General features: G+C 39.7%; 1 protein-coding gene across 2 annotated transcripts in view; it reads right to left on the bottom strand.

Annotated features, from left to right (window-relative positions):
- Positions 1 to 7807: 7807 nt before the first annotated feature.
- MDM1 (Mdm1 nuclear protein) overlaps positions 7808 to 23034 on the bottom strand; it is a 39918-nt gene continuing 24691 nt past the window's right edge. For both annotated transcript variants that reach the window (XM_028156474.2, XM_008148767.3), the window contains 6 exons: positions 22313 to 22615; positions 20902 to 21014; positions 20697 to 20806; positions 11422 to 11674; positions 9789 to 9845; positions 7808 to 8527 (listed from right to left, as the gene is read on the bottom strand). In XM_028156474.2, the coding sequence (XP_028012275.2) occupies positions 8415 to 8527; positions 9789 to 9845; positions 11422 to 11674; positions 20697 to 20806; positions 20902 to 21014; positions 22313 to 22615 (949 nt within the window). In that variant the 3' untranslated portion in view covers positions 7808 to 8414. The remainder of the gene's footprint in view (positions 8528 to 9788; positions 9846 to 11421; positions 11675 to 20696; positions 20807 to 20901; positions 21015 to 22312; positions 22616 to 23034) is intronic.

Raw genomic sequence — 23034 nt, 5'->3', positions numbered from 1 at the left:
ACTCTTTTATCTGCTGAGATAAACTGTACTAGTACATCTTCCTGACTGGTGATCATCAAAGCCCACGGACATGGCTCCATTTCAATTACTTCCGAGCCCTTCTCAAAAGCTCAGGACAAATGTGAGTGCTCTCTCATGCCATCTATGGCCATGGGAAATTCTGGGATACTGTTTTACTGTCTTACAACCTTTCTACTAAAATCAGCCACAGTCATTCCTACTTTTTGCCAAACATGGGCTAGACAGATTTCCAAAGGTTTGCCACTTCTCTAGACTCTACCTAGGGCGTGAAACAGAGATCCCTTTCTTCTCATAGTTCCCAAACCAGAGGTATGCTGGTAAATGTTTACCAATCAGTTCTCCAAGAGGAGAAGTCTTGATTTGTTAAAATTCCCGATGTCTCCATGGCCAATTTCAAGCTCTCAATGTGAGAATATTGAAGGTGCCACAGTTGGCTCCCGAGAGCAGATGCAGCCAGCTCCAGCACACCATTGCCCCAAACTAGCTGATCTCAGTCTTCTAGCCTCCAAAAATGTGAAAAAAAAAATAAATTTTTGTTGTTTAAGCCACCTAGTCTGTGATAATTTGTCATGACAGCCCTAACAAGCTAATACAATGTCCTAAAAAAAAAAAATGCTTGCCCATTTCCACAAGGCAGGTAGTTGTGGGACAGTCCTCAGACTTTTAGAACTTGACTTCAGACACTAAGAGTGCCCCTCCCTCTGCCCCCCTCCCCACCACCCCACTCCCAGATTTCGTAGTGCACTTCTGCTGACCTCCAACTGCAGCCCCTGCTCTCCTCAGCCTGAGGGCTTTCTCATCCCTTTCTTCCGGCAGAGTTACCAGGGTATTTATGTTATTAATGCTTATTCACTTCCCTCCCCATCCCAGCATCCTTCAGCCAGTGACTGACAGTGCTCCCCAACCCTCAGTGCTGAGATGTGAGCTCCCAGAGTGTTCTCAGCTGTACTAAGCTCCAGTTAACCAGCATGGTAGCCGGTTTAATAATACACCTGTTTACTGGATACTTCTCTGGTTAATCTCCAGAGTAGATGCATTTGCTGTAGTTGTTTTCAATGTGAAAAGCATCCTCTGTCTTTTCTCTAACTTCTCTTTCAAGTCCCGTTCAGGTAGGTGGTAGGATGGAGTCAGTGGAGACAATGCTTGAGGTCTGGATCAAAAGATGCCAACACTATAATACACCTGTTAGCATTGGTCCTCCTGGCCCTTGGGCCACTGCCCTAAATTCCTGTCTCACTTGCTTAAAATACTAAGTTAAAATAATTTTTATTCCTCCTGGAATCCCTCACCTTCTTTAAAATAGAGCAATTTTATAAAATAAGCTAGAAAGTAATAGTAATAATTACAATTATTGAGTTCCATGTGCCAGCACTAAGTGCTTCACGTGCTTAAAATTATTTAATTCTCACAATAACCATTTGAGACAAGATATTATTATTCCTATTTAACATACTCCCTGATTGGTGCTCAGAATAATTAGGCAGCTTGCCCAGGGTCACACAGCTAACAAGTGGCAGAATCAAGATTCAAACACTCTCTTGTCTGATTCAAGAGTATAAGCTGTTAGAACAAACACTGACGGATATTTCTTTTTCTAAGCTTCTTTGTGGTCTTGTTAAGATTGTTTAAAGAAAATCTATTATAGGAAGACTTGTGGAAGTTTACTTATTCAGCCAGAGAAAAATATGGTAATATACTCTAACACATTTAATCTTGTATCATCGCCAAGTCTGGATTTGAGACACCTTGCAGAGGCCACAGAAAAGACGAGTTTTAAAGTTAACCAATGCCTTGGACCCATGGAAAACCAGAAGGCAAAGACAGGGCAAACACTCTTTAAAGCAGGTGGGTTTGGCAGAGGGAGAAGCTTACAAGACTTATTATAATTTTCTTTTAATTAATGCGAATAAAGCACCTGCAATAAATGATACATGGCTGTGTGTTTGTGTTATTAACACACATGTAAACACATAATAGGCACACACAAACCATACACAATGTTTTATTGTGACTTGGATTTATCATTATTAAGAACTAGGAGTTTAACAAAGGGAACCTGACACCAGAAAAGAAGAGGAAGACTCGCTTGCAGGATATGCTGACCTTCAGAGAGAAGAAATGGAAAATAGTTGTCATAGAAAATTCAAAAATTCGTGAAGCATGAGTGGAAAATGATCTTTCTCCTTATATGGGATTAACAAAAAACAATTGCTAAATGTCTAGTAACTTATTTTGAAACTTGCGATGGATTTAAGATTAAGTGGATGATTACCTGAAGAGACACTAAGATTAATGTGTTGTGAATAGCAGAAAATACCTGTGCAAATTTTGCATGCAGTTTTAATAAATGAGTGGATGAATGAACATAATCACAATTTGTAAAATGAGGGTCATCAGATGTTTTTCTAGGAGCTTCTCAAATCAAAAGTATTTAGCTCTTAATTTTTATTTTTATTATGTTATTTCAGTAATGACTAAAGAACTATACATATTGGTATATTAGTCTCTACTATTCTGTATTTTTATATTTATTCAAATTTTAAAAACCTGAATGAAAAATTTTTTTCTTGATCCCTACATTTTAATTCTGAATGGAATAAACTGCGATGTTCTTAGAGCATGGATCAGTGATGTTTTTAAACATCAGCTACCATTCACAGTAATTAATTTATGATTAATGTAGGACGATTGTTTATGCCAGGTTGTACTCTCTAGTTAGTAAAGCCCTTCAGATGTTTCATCTTGCAAAATCACAAATTAAAGTTTCTAACATTATTGGTTCTTTGGAACCAAAAGTGTGAGTATGGTCATACAAACCAATTTTCAATTTTCTTTGGATTTTCCACAACCTTAACGGCTTTGACCTGAATAATTTTTAACGGGAACAGCAAATGCAAAGGTACTCATTGTGGGCAAAATTTCTCAGAGTGATAAGCCCAAACCATGATCATACTTTAATGTATGAATGTAAAGCTTCTATGTTTTTCCATAATGTGTGGCATTTTACATTTTACATTTAGTTTAGATTTTTCTTCTTGAAATTATAAAACTTTAAATTCTAATTCATCTAACTTGAAGCACAGTAGGAAATCTTTGATATTGGCTGCATGTTCATCCAGGAACCAACCTTACTATCTTTCCTTTCATCAGTAATTAACGTGGGTCCTTTATCTCTGCATGGCCTGACTCATACCTGATAAGATCTCCAATTCATGGTTATACCAATACAGTTTGCATATATCAGGTAATTGATTCCACCTTCTGGAGTCGCTGAGTCATAATACTGTAGTCACAGACTTTTCTGCTTTACCACATAACGGAAGCAGACAAATCATTTCAGCACTCCTGCCCCAAATGGCCTCTCTGTGAGCTGAATGTAGGTCATCACAGATAGACCATGATGCGAGATGCCACGATTTCAGGAAACACTGCCTCCTGCTTTCAAAAACACGCCTTTTTCTCTCACTGTTTTAGAGAGATTTTGCCTTCAACACAATAGAACATTTTGAATTACGTAACATTGACTATATGAAACACTTTGCAGACCTTAAGCTATTGAATTGTAAATCTTATAGATGAGGAACGCAGGCTCAAAAGTTTAGCCAGTTTGTTCAAAGCTTAATATAACCCCAAAGCCAGTGGTTCCCAAACTTCCTGCATATCAGAATCACCTGGGGTCACATATACAGAATTCCATCTCTGGCTAGTCCCACGGGTGGATCATGGGTAGTTTCTCTCTACAGTCTATTATCTGCTATTTGTGGCTTGTTTTTATTTTCTAGATGCACTTCAGCCAAGAAAGGAAACTAAACCAAAGTACTTTATTTTTATAAGCCAAGGAATATGCGAACAGTATAGTAAATTAATAGTAGCTTATATTGAGCTGCCTCTGTTCTTTCTTCTGGAGTGGGTTTTATCCGAAAATGAACGGAAAGAAAAGTCTTGACACCAGTAGTGGCTGCAGCAGTGGGGCTGTAAACTGCCCAGGGAGGGTAATTGGGGAGGCAGCCCTGATCCATAGCATATGCTCACTTCCATGGTATAAATACGGCCACCATGGCAAATTTTAAACTACTGATGGTTTAATATGCTGCTCACAAAATGTCTTAATATTTTACAATTGGCCCAAAAAACAGATTCAGCATACTACTAGGTTTAGAATATATTGGGGGGAAACTGAACAATTTCCCAACATTTTCTAAATTGTCCATTAGGTGGTTCAAATTGGTTGTGAACTTCCCAAACAACACTCTATCTGTTGGCCTCATGCCCTGACTTCCAAAAAACCTGAGTGCTCCCCCCATCCCCACTCCACCCCCGGCCTCATCGCTCACGCAGTTTCCAAGGACATGCTCTGATATATCTGGGACATAATGATGGCATGGATGGAGCTAGTAGATGGAGTGTTTGGTGGAAGAGAAGTGGATGTCCTCTTTCCCTTACCTGCCTTATAGAGCAGGGGTAGTCCTATGGGAGAACTGCCCTCCACTATCTTTGACAGGCCTTGTAGGACCAGGGTGGGAATGAAACATGAAATACAGTTTAAGCAAGTTTGGCTTTAAACCTGAGAGAAAAAAAGGGGGCGAGTCTCTGTCTCCATTCACCACAGGAGAAAGACACATATGGTCAAAGCCGGGTGTAGGATCATTAGTGTGAAGTTGACCAGCAAAGGGCCAAAGATACCACTGGCCTGCCTTTAATTCATGAGTTAAGCCTCAGGGACAGACTGGTTTCTCAGAGCCCCCCATGACCCACACCCAGCAGGGCACAACCATACCTAGTCTGGTGACAGAGACTTCTTTTTCCTGAAGTAGCCTTTGTGCAGCAGAAACTGAGTGATGATGGCATTTTGACAAAATATGGGCTCTGAGTATGCCAACATGCCCAATGCTACCACCACATGTGAAAGTACCAAAACATATTCCAAAACCAAATGTAAATGGTTCCAGGATCATTTACATTTTAGATTACTTGTTCCTTTGGTAAATTTCCAAAAGTGGGGATAAATATTTTCTGAGTGTCTACAACTACAACAAAGGTACAAAATCCATCCTGGGTAGCCAACTATAACATTGTTCTATGTAAGGATAAATTTGTGTTATTAACTCAATTTCATTCTGGTTGAATCCATTTGTACAATATATCTATATGCCCATATACTCTTTTTTCCTGACTAGAAAGGTAGGTGTTTCATTTATCTTCTAAGAAAGCAAAGTTAAATTTTTAATTCCCAAATGAATCAACCAGAGAACTGAATCACAGTAGGACTCAAGTTTAACACTAGAGAGTAGGCAGCATGGGTAGATTTCGAGTAAGAAGACCTAGATTTGATTTACCAGCTATGAGATCTTGGTCCAGCCATTTAATCTAAGAGTGTTTTCTCATTTGTAAAATGATGTTTTTTATGTTTAAATCTCATGATAGCATCCCTAAGCAATTTATCATGTTCTTTATCCTTAATTCTCAAAATCATCCTTTAGGTGTTCTTAAGAGTTCAGATTCCCAGAGATGCAGAGATGAAAGCAAAAATGAACATGCAGTTTCCATATGCATATATGTGCATTTTTGTCTGAGTTTTCAACCAGGGACACATGGGAATCTCAGCATCTAGGGTGAAGGTGGGGGGATGGAAAAACAAGGGTGGTAGGTATGTGCATTTTGGAAAAACTTCCATTGTGATTCTGATGTTCTCTCTCCAGTCCAGTTTATGAAGTACCAATTTTGACAAAAATTTTTATCACCACTGATTTGGGTATATACTATATGGAGGGATGAAATTAATTGTTAAAGGAAATGAGGAAACTTTTAGAATATTGGAAATGTAATGTTTCTTGGTGTTGGTTTCAGATGTATACATTCTTTCCAAACTCGAGCTGTAATTTTTTAAATGATTGAAGTTTATTATACATGAAAGACTATCTTAATAAAATTGATTAAGCCGGAGCCGGTTTGGCTCAGTGGATAGAGCATCGGCCTGCGGACTGAGGGGTCCCGGGTTCGATTCCGGTCGGGGACATGTACCTTGGTTGCGGGCACATCCCCAGTGGGGGGTGTGCAGGAGGCAGCTGATCGGTGTTTCTCTCTCATCGATGTTTCTGACTCTCTGTCCCTCTCCCTTCCTCTCTGTAAAAAATCAATAAAATTTAAAAAAATAAAAAATAAAATTGATTAAAACATTGAATTAACAATCCCAGCTCCTAAATACCATCAAATCTCATGAACCATTTCTCTAGTAAACTACTTACCCAATTCAAATGCAGGTCCTTTGAATTGATCTTTTAGTATGAGTGATGGAACAATACTGATCCCTCAACATTGCTCTCTCCCCTGGGCAACTCAGTAGGGCTTTTGAGAGGCAATCAGCAGTACAAGAATGGAGTAAAGACCTCATGAGAACCACACCCTAACCCATCCAACACACGATAGATCAAATTCATGTGGAGTGATTTATTCCAGTGTGTGAACCTAGATTTTACCATCTATAGCTTAGCTAAGATAGACTGAGTTATGCAGTTCCCTGCAAGATAGCTGTAATTCCTTTCTTTACTGTAAATCAATGGTCAGCCATTGAAAACTCTGTCCTAGCCAACTAACCATCTCTCAGTTCCAAATTTATTTTGCAACTAATATGTCTCAGTAGACATTTATAGAATCCAAGATGATTTGTGTTCAAAAATCCACTTCTACACTAATTTTTAACTTTTATTTCCATATTTACTGCCTTTGTAACTTTTTTTATCAACAAACTATTTTAAAAGGTCAGTGAAATGTAAGCAAATAATTGTTATGCCCCCAGTTCTTTATAACCCCACTAGAGGTCCGGTGCACAAAATTTGTGCATGGGAGGGGTCCCTCAGCCCAGCCTGCACCCTCTCGGATTGGGCCTAAACCGGCAGTTGGACATCCTTCTCATAATCCAGGACCACCGGCTCCTAACTGCTCACCTGCCTGCCTGTCTGATGCTGTCAACTGCTCCCCTGCAGGCCTGATCCCCCTAACTGCTCTCCCATGCCAGCCTGATCCCCTTAATTGCCTAACTGCTCTCCCCTGCAGGCCTGATCCCCCTAACTGCTCTCCCCTGCCGGCCTGATCACCCCTAACTGCCTCTGCCTCGGCCCCGCCACTGTGGCTTTGTCTGGAAGGACATCCAAAAAATGTCCGGTCTAATTAGCATATTATCCCTTTTATTAGTATAGATGATAATACTAAGATCTTTAACAAACTTACTGTGAATCGATGATTTTGTATAAGCACTTTTGACCAAAGAAAGCAATTTAGAACAGATTATTTGTTTTCTAACCAATAAGCACAAATAATCATATATTTTATCTTCAGTACACTTTATGTACTATTATAAAACTTTTGTTTATTGTTATAAAAACTCTATTTTAAGAAAATTACATTTATCATGATTTGCAAGCTAAAGACATAACATGTCCTATGAGTGAAGAAGTACAGTCAAAAAGTTTGTGTTAAATTTTAAAAAAATTATTCTGCCTTGGAAATTCTATATTTTTCTACATTTATACAAAAATATCATGGACTTGGTTTCATTGCATTTGGATTGCTGCAAAAGCACTAAAACATTTGACTAACCTATTATGAGTAAAATGTTTCTAAAATATAATTATTTGTTCCATGTACTAATATTTTGGAGAAGCTAAACACTTGAAATAAACAGGGAATTGAAATACTTGATTTTTATTTTGAAATATCTACAAAGTTTTAGTTTTCCATTATACAAATAATTTTTCAAAATTCAGACATTATTCAAATGTAAGCCAGTACTTATACAAATAGAATACACACAAAGATAAAAATATACATATTTTCTCAGCAAATTTTGTCACATAAATAAGAAAAATATATACAGCTAGTATTTTAAATCTAAAATAAAGTATCTTAACATTGTAACCACATACGGAAGTTACTAAAAAATAAACATTACAGAAAAATAAAAGAGGAAAACATTCATTTTATGACATCTACAATTGTAAAGATAATAGAAGCAATCTTAGAGAAATATATACTTCACACTGGGATCTTAATTTTTACTTAACTTAGAATATTTTCTGGGTAGGTAAAATTCACAATTCTACCAGCTATTCTTAACACTAAAACAAAAGTTAGGACACGTGAAGAACTTTATAATCTATGTCTTTATAATTTGGAATAAATGTAAAAAGAATTCTTTAAAAGTTAAATTTGTGTAAACCTGTGTCAAAATTTTCCAAGTAAATTGAATTGGCTATTGAAAAATCAAATAATTCTTCTTAAGTAGGAATTGTTAGAAAAAAATCCAAATACTTAAAAAGTCTTAACAGAATAAAGCAATAAAGAAAAATTGTGCCAATAGTTCCCTAGATAAAAGCAACTCAAATAAATGTGTTTAATTATGATTTGCCCCAGAAATTCTCCTTCCTTTTCCGAGCTCGTGCCAGAGTTTGAAAAGCCCGGAGACTAGAAGCTGCAGAGCGAGCAGAAATCTCAGATAATCTGTCTTCGTCTGCAATGAAAGAATTATAGTCAGTGCAAAAAATATCTCTTAAAAATCTTGTTTTATAACAGTAACAGAAAAGAAAAAGCATTAAGCTTTGTAACATCAATATTGACTGACAGAAAAAAGTACTCTATTGAAATATAAGATACTAATATTTTCAGGACAGTTCATAGTAAATTTACCAAGTTTACCATATTCAGAATGAAACATTTAAATGTTAAATGAGCATTCTGTCTCCTTCCTGAAATCCCACAATGTCATCACCTCAACACACAGCTTATGATTTCAGTATTACCTGGAAACAATTCATCATCAGACTGTCCTGTCCTACTTTAAAAAGTACAGCTGTTCTGAGTGAAAAGCTTTTTAAAACTTCTTAAAAACAAAATGCCATAGCTTAGCATGGTATTTACATCACATTTCTAAAATAATCTTACTTAATGTAGAAATATTATTTGACTTTAATATGCTACCTTTCATTATTACTGAAATTCCTCACTCTGAGTAAGCAAATCTATTATAAGATTATTTGTAAATGGTGTTCTTCCATTAAAAAGAAAACAGAAATGGATTCAAATTGTCCAGATATTTGCATTTGAAAACATAACAACTTAATTTCCAGCTCACTGAATTCTGAAAAAAGTTCCAAACTTGCTAAGAAGAAAGACAACCTTTAATGTACATGAACTTAAAATACATAAAGTATTCATTTAAATTTACTTTCAAACCCAAAATTTACAAATTCAGAAATGTCTAAGGATAAATTAAAATTGTCATTTGAGTTGTTCACATCAAGAATTCAAAATTTCTCTGCCCCTATTAGAAGCAAATGAATTTGTCATCATGAAAACTACACAGAAAAAAAAAAGCTCATTTTTCAAAATTATATTTTTTAGAATTAAAAATTGATAAAAACATATCGCATTTGGAAAAATAATGGATATAATGTTAGGCCAAATTCTACCTACACAGAGGGGAAAACAGAGAGGGTATGGACCTCAGTGTGATGTGAGGCTCAATCTTTTATCACCTGTTTGCCTTAGAAACTATTCACCGGGGCTTTAGGTCTCAGTTTACTCATTTGTAAAATAGAGATAACTTCACCTCCCCCTCATAAGATTTCAAGGATCCAATGAAGTAACACCTGGTGGAAGTACTGTGTAAAGTATACAGTGCTGATCAATTGTAAGATGATTATACTATTATAAACTAAATGCCATATAATAAACCTCATACTTTTATCTTGTGTTATTGACTATGGAAATACCTTCATCATAGGCTTCATGCTGCGGTAACTGGAAATTGTTCTTTCTTGCTTTTCCCACTTAAAAAAATAAAAGGCACAAGAAATTATCTTTCAAAGCTACCCAACAGTATATCTTATTTATAGCAAACCCTTAGTGAAAGTTAGCTATCAAAAATTTTATTAGCCCTAACCAGTTTAGCTCAGTGGATAGAGCATCGGCCTGGTGACTGAAGGATCCCAGGTTCAATTCTGGTCAAGAGCACATGCCCGAGTTGCAGGCTCAATCCCCAGTAGGGGGCGTGCAGGAGGCAGCTGATCAATGGTTCTCTCTCATCATTGATGTTTCTATCTCTCTCTCTCTCCCCCTTCCTCTCTGAAATCAATAAAAATATATTCTTAAGGCATCAGTGGAGGGAAACCATGAAGCAACCATTTTGTCCTCCTAATGGCTCAGCATTTGGGAGTACTGAGTAGCACTGAAAGTTGAAGTGAGAATAAGACTGAACCAGGAAACTGGTTGGATACTGGAAATATTGGGGGAAACACTGTGTAAAGTATATGATTGTCTAACCACTATACTGTACACCTGAAACCAATACAAAATATTAAAAGTAACTATAATTAAAAAATAAAAATAAAAACTTTAAAAAAAAAACAGCCTGCCAGATCCTTCTTTAAATTTGCACAGGTGGGCAACTACTCCTCTCCCAAAAGAGAAATGGAGATTTTGTCTCTAAAGGCTTATCAAAGCTACTTTGAAATCATATATACTATTTATCTTCTGAAAGAGATAAAACATGTGATCCATAAAATAAAAACAGGATGCTGTATTTAAAAAATGCAGTGTTAAAAAAAATTCTTAAAAGTTAAAAATACAGCCAATTTCTCTTAAAAAACTCAGAAGATAAAAATGTGTAACTCTTTAAAATTAAAATAAAAAAACAGAGATGGCAAATAAGAGAGGTAAGGTAAGAAAATAAGATTATGGTTACCTGGTCAACACCTGAATAAAACGTGTATCAGAAAAAAAAGGAAACAGAAAATGGAAGGGAAGAAATTACTGACTAAATAATTCACGAAAATGTCCCAGAAGTGAGGAACTGAAAAGGCCTACTGAGTATCAGCGATATGAATGAAAAAAAAAAAAAAAAAAAAAACTATTGTAAAAATTCAGATTAGGTATGAAGAAATTATTGCAAAAAGCTTCCAGGAATAAAAAGACCCATACAAAAGATGAAAAATAAAGAGAGCGTCAGACTTCTCAACAGTAATGGTATAAGCTACAAGAGAGCAAAGCACTGCCCAATAAACCTAAAGGAAAATAATTCATTGAATTCTATACCTAGGCAACATTTGGCAATGTATGAAGACATTTTTGGTTGTCACACTGAGGAAAGGGTGCTATTGGAATCTAGTGCAATGCCTGTATGTGTATGGGAAAGAACTTGAGAGACACCTCACGATTATATAAAAGTAAACTTGGGTACAGTACAATGAACTGTTCCAAAGATTAAACTCCTATTTAAATAAAATACACTAATTAAAAAACTAAGTAACATAATTTATTAATATTTAGTAGATACTTATAGGCTTTGTACCTATGTGTATAGGACTCCAATTTTAAACGACAAAAAATTGAAACCAAAATAATTACCATTATGCTGAAATTCTGGATCTCTCAGAGAGCCGTTAATTCGATGAGAGGGATGCCAGTAGGATGAACCACAGGGTGGAGAAGGAGACTGCCCAGACCTGTTTGTTAGATATTCTGGAATTTTTGAAACTGGAAGAGTGGCTTCAGAAAATTTGGGGATATTGATTTCAGAATCTTCTCTTAAAGGCAAGGGATCAACTGTTTTTATACCAGCAGCTGGAGAAGTCAGGAGGGCTACCACATGACCTTCTTTCTAAATGATCAAAAAAACACATGTGTGTGTTTACATATGTGTGTGTGTATAGTACATATCTATACACATATATATGTGTGTGCGCATATATATATAAAACATTTAAATACACACAAAAATGTCCTATCTAATAAAAGAGTAATATGCACATTAACCATCACTCTGCTACACAAACAAGCCACGCCAACCAGCCAATCAGGAGTGAGTATGCAAATTAACCCAACCAAGATGGCTGCAGCCACAGAGAAAGCAGGAGGCTTGGGTTTCCCCGGTAATGGAGGAAGCCAAGCTTTCTGCACACCCTGGCTGCCCCAGGCCTCCACTCAAGGCTACAAAGTTTTAATTATAGAAGATAAATAAATCCCAACAAAAATGGTAGCAGCCACGGAGCTGGAGAGAGCAGGAGGCTTGAGTTGCTCCCGGCAATAGAGGAAGCCAAGCTTCTGCAGCCCTGGCCTGCCTTGGCCTCTGCTCGAGGCTACAAAGTTTTAATTATAGAAGATAAATCCCAACAAAAATGGCTGCGGCCATGGAGCAAGCAGGAGGCTTGGCTCCACTCAAGGCTACAAAGTTTCAATTATAGAATATAAATAAATCCCAGATACCAGGGCCTCCACTTGGGTTGCCAGGGGGTGTGGTCGGCCTGCAAACCACCACAGGCCCCTCTCCCAGGCTGCCCCACGCCCCAAGGGAACCACCACCCTGATCCGGGACACCCTTCAGGGCAAACCAGCTGGCCCCCACCTGTGCACCAGGCCTCTATCCTATCTAATAAAAGAGTAATATGCAAATTGACCATCACTCCAACACACAAGATGGCTGCCCCCATGTGGTCAAAGATCCTGCCCCCATGTGGACACAAGATGGCCAACAGGAGAGGGCAGTTGGGAGGGACCAGGCCTGCATGGGAGGGCAGTTGTGGGCGATCAGGCCAGCAGGGGAGGGCAGTTGGGAAGGACCAGGCCAGCAGAGGAGGGAAGTTGGGGGTGACCGGGCCTGCAGGGAAGGTCAGTTAGGGGGGTACCCAGGCCTGCAGGGGAGAGAGTTGGGGGGGACCAGGCCTGCAGGGGAGAGCAGTTAGGGGCAATCAGGCTGGCAGGGGAGGGGCAATCAGGCTGGCAGGGGAGTGGTTAGGGGGTGATCAGGCTGGCAGGCAGAAGCGGTTAGGGGCAATCAGAAAGGCAGGCAGGCAAGCAGCTGGGAGCCAGCAGTCCTGGATTATGAGAGGGATGTCTGACTAAACGAGCAGTCGGACATCCCTCGAGGAGTCCCAGATTGGAGAGGGTGCAGGCTGGGCTGAGGGGCACACACCCCGTGCACGAATTTCGTGCACCGGGCCTCTAGTCTATAATAATAAAAGCATAATATGCTAATTAGACCATGCTTCTAATCCTCCAACAGCTTCCCAGTACCAGCAGAACAACATCCCCACTCCTTATCCAGCCTCCCTTTTCCAAACTTACTCCCTACTCTCTTCTTCCCTCTCCAGGATCCAGTCACACTGGCTTTTTCACTCCTTAAAAACTGTTATATATTTGCACTTGCTGATCTTTCTACCTGGAAAACAATCTGTGCCCCAGATCTCTGATTGGGCACCTCCCCTCATTAGTCAGGTCTTAGATAAAACACCACCTCCTCAGAGATGCCTCTCTTGATGGCCCAAAGTAAAGCAGCCTCATCCACACCTTGGAAATCATTTGTGGTTTTATTTCATTCATAGCACTTACTACTACCTTAAATTGTCTTTATAAAATTTGTCTGTTTCTCCCAATAAAAACTCAAGCTCCACAAGGACAAAGATTTTGTTCTAAATATCAATTAATCCCCAGATCCTAGAACAGTGCCTGGCATATAGTAAGAGCACATTAAATATTGAATCGAGTGAATAAAAATGAAATTCCTAATATCCCCCTCTAAAAGTGGTTCCTGTCGAGAGTTCTCTTCCTCAGTGCACAGCACTCTCCATCAATCCTTTTGGGCAAGCCAGAAACCCAGAAGTCATTAATGGCCTCTCATCCCTATTATCCAACCAGCACTAGGCCTTGACATCATTGCCCTTAGACAACTCTTCAGTCTCATCCACTTCTATCTATGCCAACCCTCCTCAGTTCAAGCCATCAACATTTCCTACCTAGACTACTGCAATGACCTTTTACAGGTATCCACAGCCTACTTTCACCTTCCATGGCAGCCAGAAAGTTCTTTAAAATATTTCAATGGCTCCCAATTGCTCTTGAGATAATAACAGAAATTCTCAATATTGCTATCTTTTCCAGCCTCATCTCGTATCTTCTCCCTGCCACACTCTATAGTGGTCTGTTTCTTAAAACCCTAATTGTTCCTCTCTATAGGATCTTGGCATATGCTATGCTTCTCCTCCCTACTCTTTTTACCCGGTTAACTCTTCCTCTTCCTTCATAGCTCAACTAAATTATGACTTCTATGAAGCATCCCTGACTTCCAAGAAGCTTTCTGCCTTCTAGAACTATGCCATTTCCTTCCAGAATAGCACTGTATACTTCTTTGAAACTTATTTGCTTTAACTTTACCTTTTTAGGGGTAGAATTCTTTTGAATAATGTGAATTTCTCTCACTGGACTGTAGGTTCCATAAGATCATGTACCATGTCTACTTTTGCTACTTCATGTGGATAAATTGATAAGAAACATCTGCCGATGCCGTGACCGGTTTGGCTCAGTGGATAGAGCATCGGCCTGTGGACTCAAGGGTCCCAGGTTCGATTCCGGTTGAGGGCATGTACCTTGGTTGCGGGCACATCCCCAGTAGGGGGTGTGCAGGAGGCAGCTGATCGATGTTTCTCTCTCATTGATGTTTCTAACTCTCTACCCGTCTCCCTTCCTTTCTGTAAAAAATCAATAAAATATATTTTTTTAAAAAGAAACATCTGCCGAATTAATGAATGAAGTGAGCTAACAGATACTGGGCGTTTTTTTTGTTTGTTTGTTTGTATGTTTAAATATATTTTTATTGCCGAAACCGGTTTGGCTCAGTGGATAGAGCGTCGGCCAGCGGACTGAAGGGTCCCAGGTTCGATTCCAGTCAAGGGCATGTACCTTGGTTGCGGGCACATCCCCAGTAGGGGGTGTGCAAGAGGCAGCTGATCGATGTTTCTCTCTCATCGATGTTTCTAACTCTCTATCCCTCTCTCTTCCTCTCTGTAAAAAATCAATAAAATATATTTAAATATATTTTTATTGATTTCAGAGAGGAAGGGAGAGGGAGAAGGAGATAGAAACCTCAGTGATGAGAGAATCATTGATTGGATGCCTCCTGCACACCCCATACTGGAGATCAAGCCCACAACCTAGGCATGTGCCCTGACCAGGAACTGACCTGTGACCTCCTGGTTCATAGGTTGATGCTCAACCACTGAACCACGCTGGCTGGGCCAGACACTGGGTTTTTAATATCATTTATAAAATGTATAAATGGTACTTGACTAAAACAATACCACAAGAATTCTACTCTAAAGTTCTATGAGACAATATTGTTCAGCAGTTAAAAATATGGATTCTGGGAATAGATTGCCTGGACCCAAATTCTACTACATCATTTGGTGTGACCCCAGTTTCATCATTTAAAAATGAGAATAATAACAATATCAACCTCCCAGAGTTCATTATAAAGATACGTAAAGTATTTAGCACAGGGCCTAGAAAAAAGTAAGCATTCAGGAAATGCTACCTATTATGAATGTCCCTATATAAATTACCCAAATTACTGCTATCCCATAATACTCCCACAATTCAAAGTATGTCATTAAAAGTTAACAGTAAGCCAAAACCGGTTTGGCTCAGTGGATAGAGCGTCGGCCTTCGGACTCAAAGGTCCCGGGTTCGATTCCGGTCAAGGGCATGTACCTTGGTTGCGGGCACATCCCCAGTGGGGGGTGTGCAGGAGGCAGCTGATCGATGTTTCTCTCTCATCGATGTTTCTAACTTTCTATCCCTCTCTCTTCCTCTCTGTAAAAAATCAATAAAATATATTAAAAAAAAAAAAAAGTTAACAGTAAAAAATTTTCTGGATATCCTCTCTAATAAAATGGTAATATGCAAATTTACCATCACTCTGCTACATAAGCCACACCCACCAGCCAAGCCACGTCCACCAGCCAATCAGGGCGAGTATGCAAATTAACCCAATCCAAGATGGCTACAGCCACAGAGAGCAAGGTTTCCCAGGTAACAGAGCAAGCCAAGCTTTCCATAGCCGTTGCAGGCCTAAGCCTCCACTCAAGCTACAAAATTTCAATTATAGAAGGTAAACAAATTCAAACAAATGGCGGCAGAATGGAGCTTGAGAGAGCAGGCCAGGGTTGCCGGCGGCAACAGGGGAAGCAAAGCTTTCCGCACACCCTGGCCGGGCTCACCCGCTTAAGGCTACAAAGTTTCAATTGTAGAAGGTGAATTAACTGCCACAGAAATGGCTGCCGCCCGGAGGAAGCAGCAGGCTTGGCTCCGCTCCAGGCTACAAAGTTTCAATTGTAGAAGGAAAATAAATTCCAGATACCAAGGCCTCCGCTTGGGTTGCCAGAGGGCGTGGCCGGCCTGCAAACCACCACAGGCTCCTCGCTCAGGCCGCCCCACGCCCCAAGGGAACCCCACCCTGATCCAGGACACCCTTCAGGGCAAACCAGCTGGCCCCCACCCCTGTACCAGGCCTCTATCCTATCTAATAAAAGAGTACTATGCAGATTGATCATCACTGCAACACACAATATAGCTGCCCCCATGTGGTCAAAGATCCTGCCCCCATGTGGACACAAGATGGCCAGCAGGAGAGGGCAGTTGAGAGGCACCCGGCCTGCAAGGGAGGGCAGTTGTGAGGGACCAGGCCTGCAAAGGAGGGCAGTTGGAGGTGATCAACCCTGCAGGAGAGGGCAGTTAGGGGTGACCAGGCTGACAGGGGAGCAGTTAAGCATCAACCAGGCTGGCAGGGGAGTGGTTAGGGGGTGATCAGGCTGGCAGGCAGAAGCGGTTAGGGGCAATCAGGAAGGCAGGCAGGCAAGCAGTTGGGAGCCAGCAGTCCTGGATTGTGAGAGGGATGTCCGACTGCTCCTGTGTTGAGCATCTGCCCCCTGGTGGTCAGTGCGCATCATAGTGACTGATCGTTCCACCAGTCATGCAGCTGTTCAGTCGATTTGCATATTAGGCTTTTATTATATAGGATTCTCCCTAATTTCTATAGTAAAAAGAAATGTAGAATGATATCAATTAATTTATTTATTGAAAAATTAATACATTTTTAAATATTATTAATAATTAGCTTTTCTAAGAAAACAAAGGGGAAAAAATGATTGCTGCCTCCCAGCAATCAAGGGGGTAGAGAATGGGAAATAACCAAATCTAGCTCCTAGTACAGCCCCTGGTAGTGCTGATGGCAGAAAATTCACATAGAAGGAGTGAGAATCAAGTTAATAAGAAGCCTGCTTATTTTAGAGGAGTTTATAATTAAAATGTTACAACTGTGCTATATACACAATGAGGAGGATATTGGCATTAAAATGTTAAAGGCCAATATTACTCTATTTTAATTAATTTTATTTATTCAAAAACTTAATTCCATAATAAATAAAAATCCTACCTAATAATAGACAAATATGCAAATTGACCGCACCTTCGCTACGCCCAAGCCATGCCCACCAGCCAAGCCACGCCCACCAACCAATCAGGACGAGTATGCAAATTACCCCAACCAAGATGGCGGCTAATTTGCATATCAAGACAGTGTAGAAAGAAGCCAAGAGCTGCAGAAGGGAGCAAAGCTTCGGAGAAGCAAGCAAGCCGGGGGGAGGAGAAGGGAGGAGCAGAGGCGGGGCCGGGGGAGAAGGGAGAAAAGCAGGCAGGGCGGGGTAGAGTGCAGCAGGAAACCCAATTGCAGGATTTTTCCTGCAACGGGAACACTAGTAATATATATAAATCCAGCTGCAAATATGGATTAGGGTCACTCATTTTAGCTGAAGGTAGTCAGCCTTGTAGGCAAAGCTAACTAGAAGCTCACACCTTCCACATGACAGTCTGGATTCCTGAGGAAGGAGCAGGACAGTCCATGAGGAGCTAAGATTCCGAAATCTGATTCCAATCAATACTCTGAATTCCTATTGTCACACTTCCTTTAATAAACCAGCAGGCTTCTTATTAACCACTTGATTAGAACTCCCACTGTGTGAATTTTCTGCCACCAGCACTACCAGGGGCTGTACCAGGAGCTAGATTTGGTTATTTCTCATTATCTACCCTCTTGATTGCTAGGAGGCAGCAATCATTTTTTTCCCCTTTGTTTTCTTAAAAAAGCTAATTATCAATAATGTGTGTGGTATGTATGGGTAAGTAACAGGATATAGTTTAGACATTGTCTCTCTAGTCACAATCCTTCAACACAATTTAATGGGTACCAGCTATGAGCAGGTTTGGGGGACTGGACTCTGACCCATTCTCTCACCTCTCCCCAATACCTAATAACTTTCCACTGTGTCCTCTGGAACTTATGAATAGCCTCCAGCAAAATCCCCTAAAGAAATTCAACCTCTTCTTTGAATGTTCTCTATTTTACTTTAGCCACTTACTCCCATGATTATATGTTAAGCCTTGTCATTACTAGTAACTGCAACCTCTTTATAATCTCAACTTCTGACCACAACCTCCTAACTTTAAAACTAATCCCCATAGGTACCCCAAGTCCAACAAGTCCTGCATATACCTTAACTCCCTTTCTCACTTGGTCTCACTCCCTTGACAAAACACGAATCCCAGTTAAATCCAACTCTCTACCTATCCTGCATCTCTGCAGCCAAAAATGCCTGGACAAAAACACACAGCCCATCCTGACTGGTCTTACATCAAAATGGTGACCACTGACCAAAAATGGTTCCTAACGCTGCCCTGCAATATTTCACTTTCCCTGGCCCATTCACTCTCCCACTATCTGAAAAAAAAACTATTTCATGCCTTATTCTCTTTCCTCATACCTCCAAAATTTTCTTCCCCTACCTCATTTCCATCAAGATCTTGCTTTATATCCCACCAAACGCAAAAGAGACTTTCCAAAAGCTCCCACATTTTCCTGTATTTCATCAGCAGTGCCCATAAAATTTGTTCTGCCTTCCCTTTTTTAACAATGAAGGAACTGTCACAGTGCCTAAGGCTAACCATTTCACATTTCTGCCAGGTCCTATGCCCTTTCTCCTACTCAAGAACATCTTTCCAACAATTTTGCTCTTTCCTGCATCATCTTTTCTCTCTCTATAAAACAGACACCAGGGGGGTGAGGACATGAGTGTGTGCGGGGGGTACAATGGGGGGATAAGGACACATATCTAATACCTTAATCAATAAAGAAAAAAATATTCAGAACAACAACAACAAAAAAACCTGCTGTCATCAACATACAAGTGTGCTCTTATCTCCTCTTTCTTGATCTCACTTCTAACTCCCACTCCCTTACGCTGCTCCCTTTCATGGGAAAAACTCTTGAAAGAATTGTCTGTGATGCTGTCTCCAATTCCTCTCCTCTCCGTTCTCTTGAATTCACATGCATTCCGGCTTTTGTCCCACACTACTACCAAAACTGCCCTCTGTCAAGGTCACCAATAACCTCCAGGTTGCTAAATCCAATAATCAGTTTTCATACCTTACTGACCCATCAGTAGCATTAATACTTCCTCCTCCTTGACACCTCCAGGAGACCATAGTCTTCTGTTCCCATCACCTCATGGCTGTTTCTCTTCATCTCTTTGCTGGTTACTCCTCAACTTCCCAATATTAAAAGCCTGGGGCTCAGACCTATATACACCTACTCTTCTCTAAAATCCACTTCCTTGATGATCTTTGCCAGTCTCAAGACCTTACATACCTGTACCACCTACGATAAAGAGCCTTCAAATCTATCTGCAGCCCAGCCTCTCCTCTACATTACAAACTCAATCAACTCCCTACTCAACATGTCTACTTGTATGACTAATAAGCTTCTCAACTTTAACATGTCCAAAACAGAACTCTTGGTCTTCCCTGACAAATCTTTTCCTCACACTGTCATCCCCATCTCAGTTAAAAAGCAATTCCATCCTTATTGCTCAGGCAAAAATCCTGAGTCATCTTTAATTTTTCTATTATTCCCACCCCATATCTTATACATCAGCAAATCTTATCAGCTATACTTTCTATGAATATCCAGAATCAGACTTTATCATATGACTTCCATTACAATCCAAACTACCATCATTCTTGCCTGAATATTTTAACTGACTCATATCACTCTTCTGCCTCTCCAAATGCTTCCCATTTCATTCAGAATAAAATTGAAAGTCTTTGCTATGACTTATAAGGCTCTACACAATTTAGTGGCCCATTATGCCTCTGAACTCATCGCCCATACTACTCTCCCTCTCTTGCTCTGTTCCAGTCCACTGACTTTCTGTCTTTTCCTGAAGAAATGAGCTACCTTCTCACTTACAGGACTTTGCACTTGCTGTTCTTTTGCCTAAAATGCCTTCCTAGATATGCATATGGGTCAATCCTTCAACAACTTCAGCTTCTGCACAAATGCCACCCTCTCAGTGAGAACTTCCCTGGCCACTTCATATTCATTTTCCCTGTTTTATTTTTCTTCTTAGTACTTATCACCATCTACCATACTACATATTTTACCTAGTTATCCTGTTTATTGTCTCCTCCACTAGAATGTAAGTTCAATAAGGTTATATCTTTGGTGCTAAAATAAGGCTGGAACATAATTGCCACACATTAGATACTCAATAAACAGAACTGTTTTTCTTCTCTTGCTGTTGAGTCATTACTGACAAAATTTGAAAGTATATAGCAGAAATACAATGTCAAACACCAGAAAAAAAAATTCAATGACTCTGCCTTACTAAAAATAGTTAACAGATTATCTCCACATACGATACACAAAATTTTCTAAAGTCTGAAATTATCATTTATTACATGTGACTAACAAAATCACTTCCTGAAGAGATGTTTTCCCCCCAAATAGAAATAGTTACCTTTCTAAAATCACTCTTGGAAGTTTCTAAGCCATCCTGCGGAGACATTCTTTTTCTCTGTTCCGGGACTGGAGGCTTCACTTTAGATGGAGACACTAAAACAGCACCACCTGGAAAAATGCAGATGATGATAAGTTTCAATTAAACTACATTTTCATGTAGATAAGGCAGGTGAAATAAGAGCTGCATAGTGTTTGCCTATTACCAACAGCTGGAGTGGTAAGATCGTGATGAGTCCTTTGAATTCCACCAAGTTCTCTCAGCTTCGGAGTAGGAAGCCTGCCTCCTTTTCCTGAGGATACAGAAGAAGAATCTGACCTACAAATTAAAATAATCTATTATGAAGCATTTCCTCCAGGAAATTTGCTATCATTATGCAATAATAAAGTATAAAACGTTTAAGACCATTTTGTTTCTGAAAAAATAAATAAATCCACAGGCAGGCAAGAGTGGCTGAATACTGGAAAAGAGGGAAGATCATTGCAAGTCAGCAAGAACACAGCAGAGAATTCTTTCATTAAATCAGAGCCTAAGTCTCATTTTAACTGCAAAACTCATGAAAGAACAATAAGGGAGCTCGGCCGGCATAGCTCAGTGGTTGAGTGTAGACCTATGAACCAGGAGGTCATGGTTCGATTTTGGGTCAGGGCACATATCTGGGTTGTGGGCTCGATCCTGTGGGGGGCGTGCAGGAGACAGCTGATCAATGATTCTCTCTCATCACTGATGTTTTTACCTCTCTCTCCCTCCCTTCCTCTCTGAAATATATATTTTTTAAAAGAACGATATATATATTTTTTAAAAGAATGATAAGAGATTTGGACTATGGACAAAAAGCACCAGTACCAATGGTAGAGAACCACTCCCCAAAGAAATCTGCAAATAAATCAACAGGAATTACCTATTTGCCAAAATCACTTATTTTAACTTATAAAACACTAGAGGCCTAGTGCACAACATTCGTGCCCTGGGGGGGGCGGGAGCCTCAGCTCAGCCTGTGACCTCTCACAGTCCAGGACCCCTTGGGGCATGTCCGACTGCCAGCTTAGGCCTGCTCCCGCTGCACTCGCCAGCCGTGAGCCCAGCTTCTGGCTCAGTGGCACTTTCCCTGTGGGAGCGCACTCACCACCAGGGGGTAGCTCCTGCATTGAGTGTCTGCCCCGTGGCGGTCAGTGTGTGTAAAAGCGACTGGTTGCTCTGCCATTCAGTCGATTTGCATATTAGCCTTTTATTAATAGGATTATCTTTTCATTCTTTTTTGGTATAACCATCTGATATTTAAGAATATCAGCTATTTTCCTTAAATCATACAGAAAGTCATTCTTCCAGACACATTTACAAATCTGGCAAATCATAATTAGCAGGACATAAATAAAAATAACACTCACTACTTCCTCCCCAAATAGCTCAGTATTCAAAGTGTTCAATTACTAAGTTCAGATGACTCAAATACCTGATCAAATAAAATTAAAAACCATACAGAATGCCTACTTCCTGAGATTAAAATAAAATCTTTATTAGTCATAAAACCAAAAGCCCACTATACTTAATTAGTAACAAAATACATATTAACTGTGTACAATGCTGCTATATATTGATTAATTTAAAACTCTCACCCTTCTTTTATCTTGTCTGCCTTAGATTTTTCATGTACTTCCAACTTCTCTAACTCTCCCATATAAACCTGCTTGTCCCTTCCTCTGTCCTCTGCATCTTCCTCCTGTCTCAGCTGTTTCTGTATGTCTTCATTGGTGATCTCTGCATCATCCCAGGCCAGGCGCCTTCTAACAGGTACAGTGGGAGCATCTGACACGCCCAATTTCTCCATGGTATTTTTCTGGGGCTGTTCTTCCAAGATAGGTCTTTTTTCTTCTCGTTTTGTAGAACATTTCTTCAAAGTCTTATGGCTTGTAGGATCTCTGCATAACAACGTAAGTTTTATTTTAAACTTGAATAGTTTGAGTTTTCTAGTTATACCAATTTTAATGACTCCATCATTCCCTTCCACTATTCACAACTATATATTTCCCACAGATATTAAAGAAGGAAATCTAAGAGTTCATTTTACAGTATAACATATTAAAGTTATGATCTGTAATTGCCATTAAAATACTCCAAAATAAAATATATTTATCTCCTCTTCTCCTATCTTCACATACACATGCCTGCACCACTACTGACAAAATTCATGCATATCCCCTAAACTGGCATTATACACATAAACTAAGACTTGACCCCACATGTTCTAACTTGCTCAATTAGAGTTTGTGCACAAACTCGAATGTACTTGTGGATCTGGTAAGCTGATTCAAATTTTATACTTTAGATAGATTAAGCT

The sequence above is a fragment of the Eptesicus fuscus genome, chromosome 7 (genome assembly GCF_027574615.1).
Source record: "Eptesicus fuscus isolate TK198812 chromosome 7, DD_ASM_mEF_20220401, whole genome shotgun sequence".
Lineage (NCBI taxonomy): Eukaryota > Metazoa > Chordata > Mammalia > Chiroptera > Vespertilionidae > Eptesicus > Eptesicus fuscus.
The sequence above is the reverse complement of the archived record's forward strand: the minus strand, read 5'-3'. Positions and strand labels throughout refer to the sequence as shown.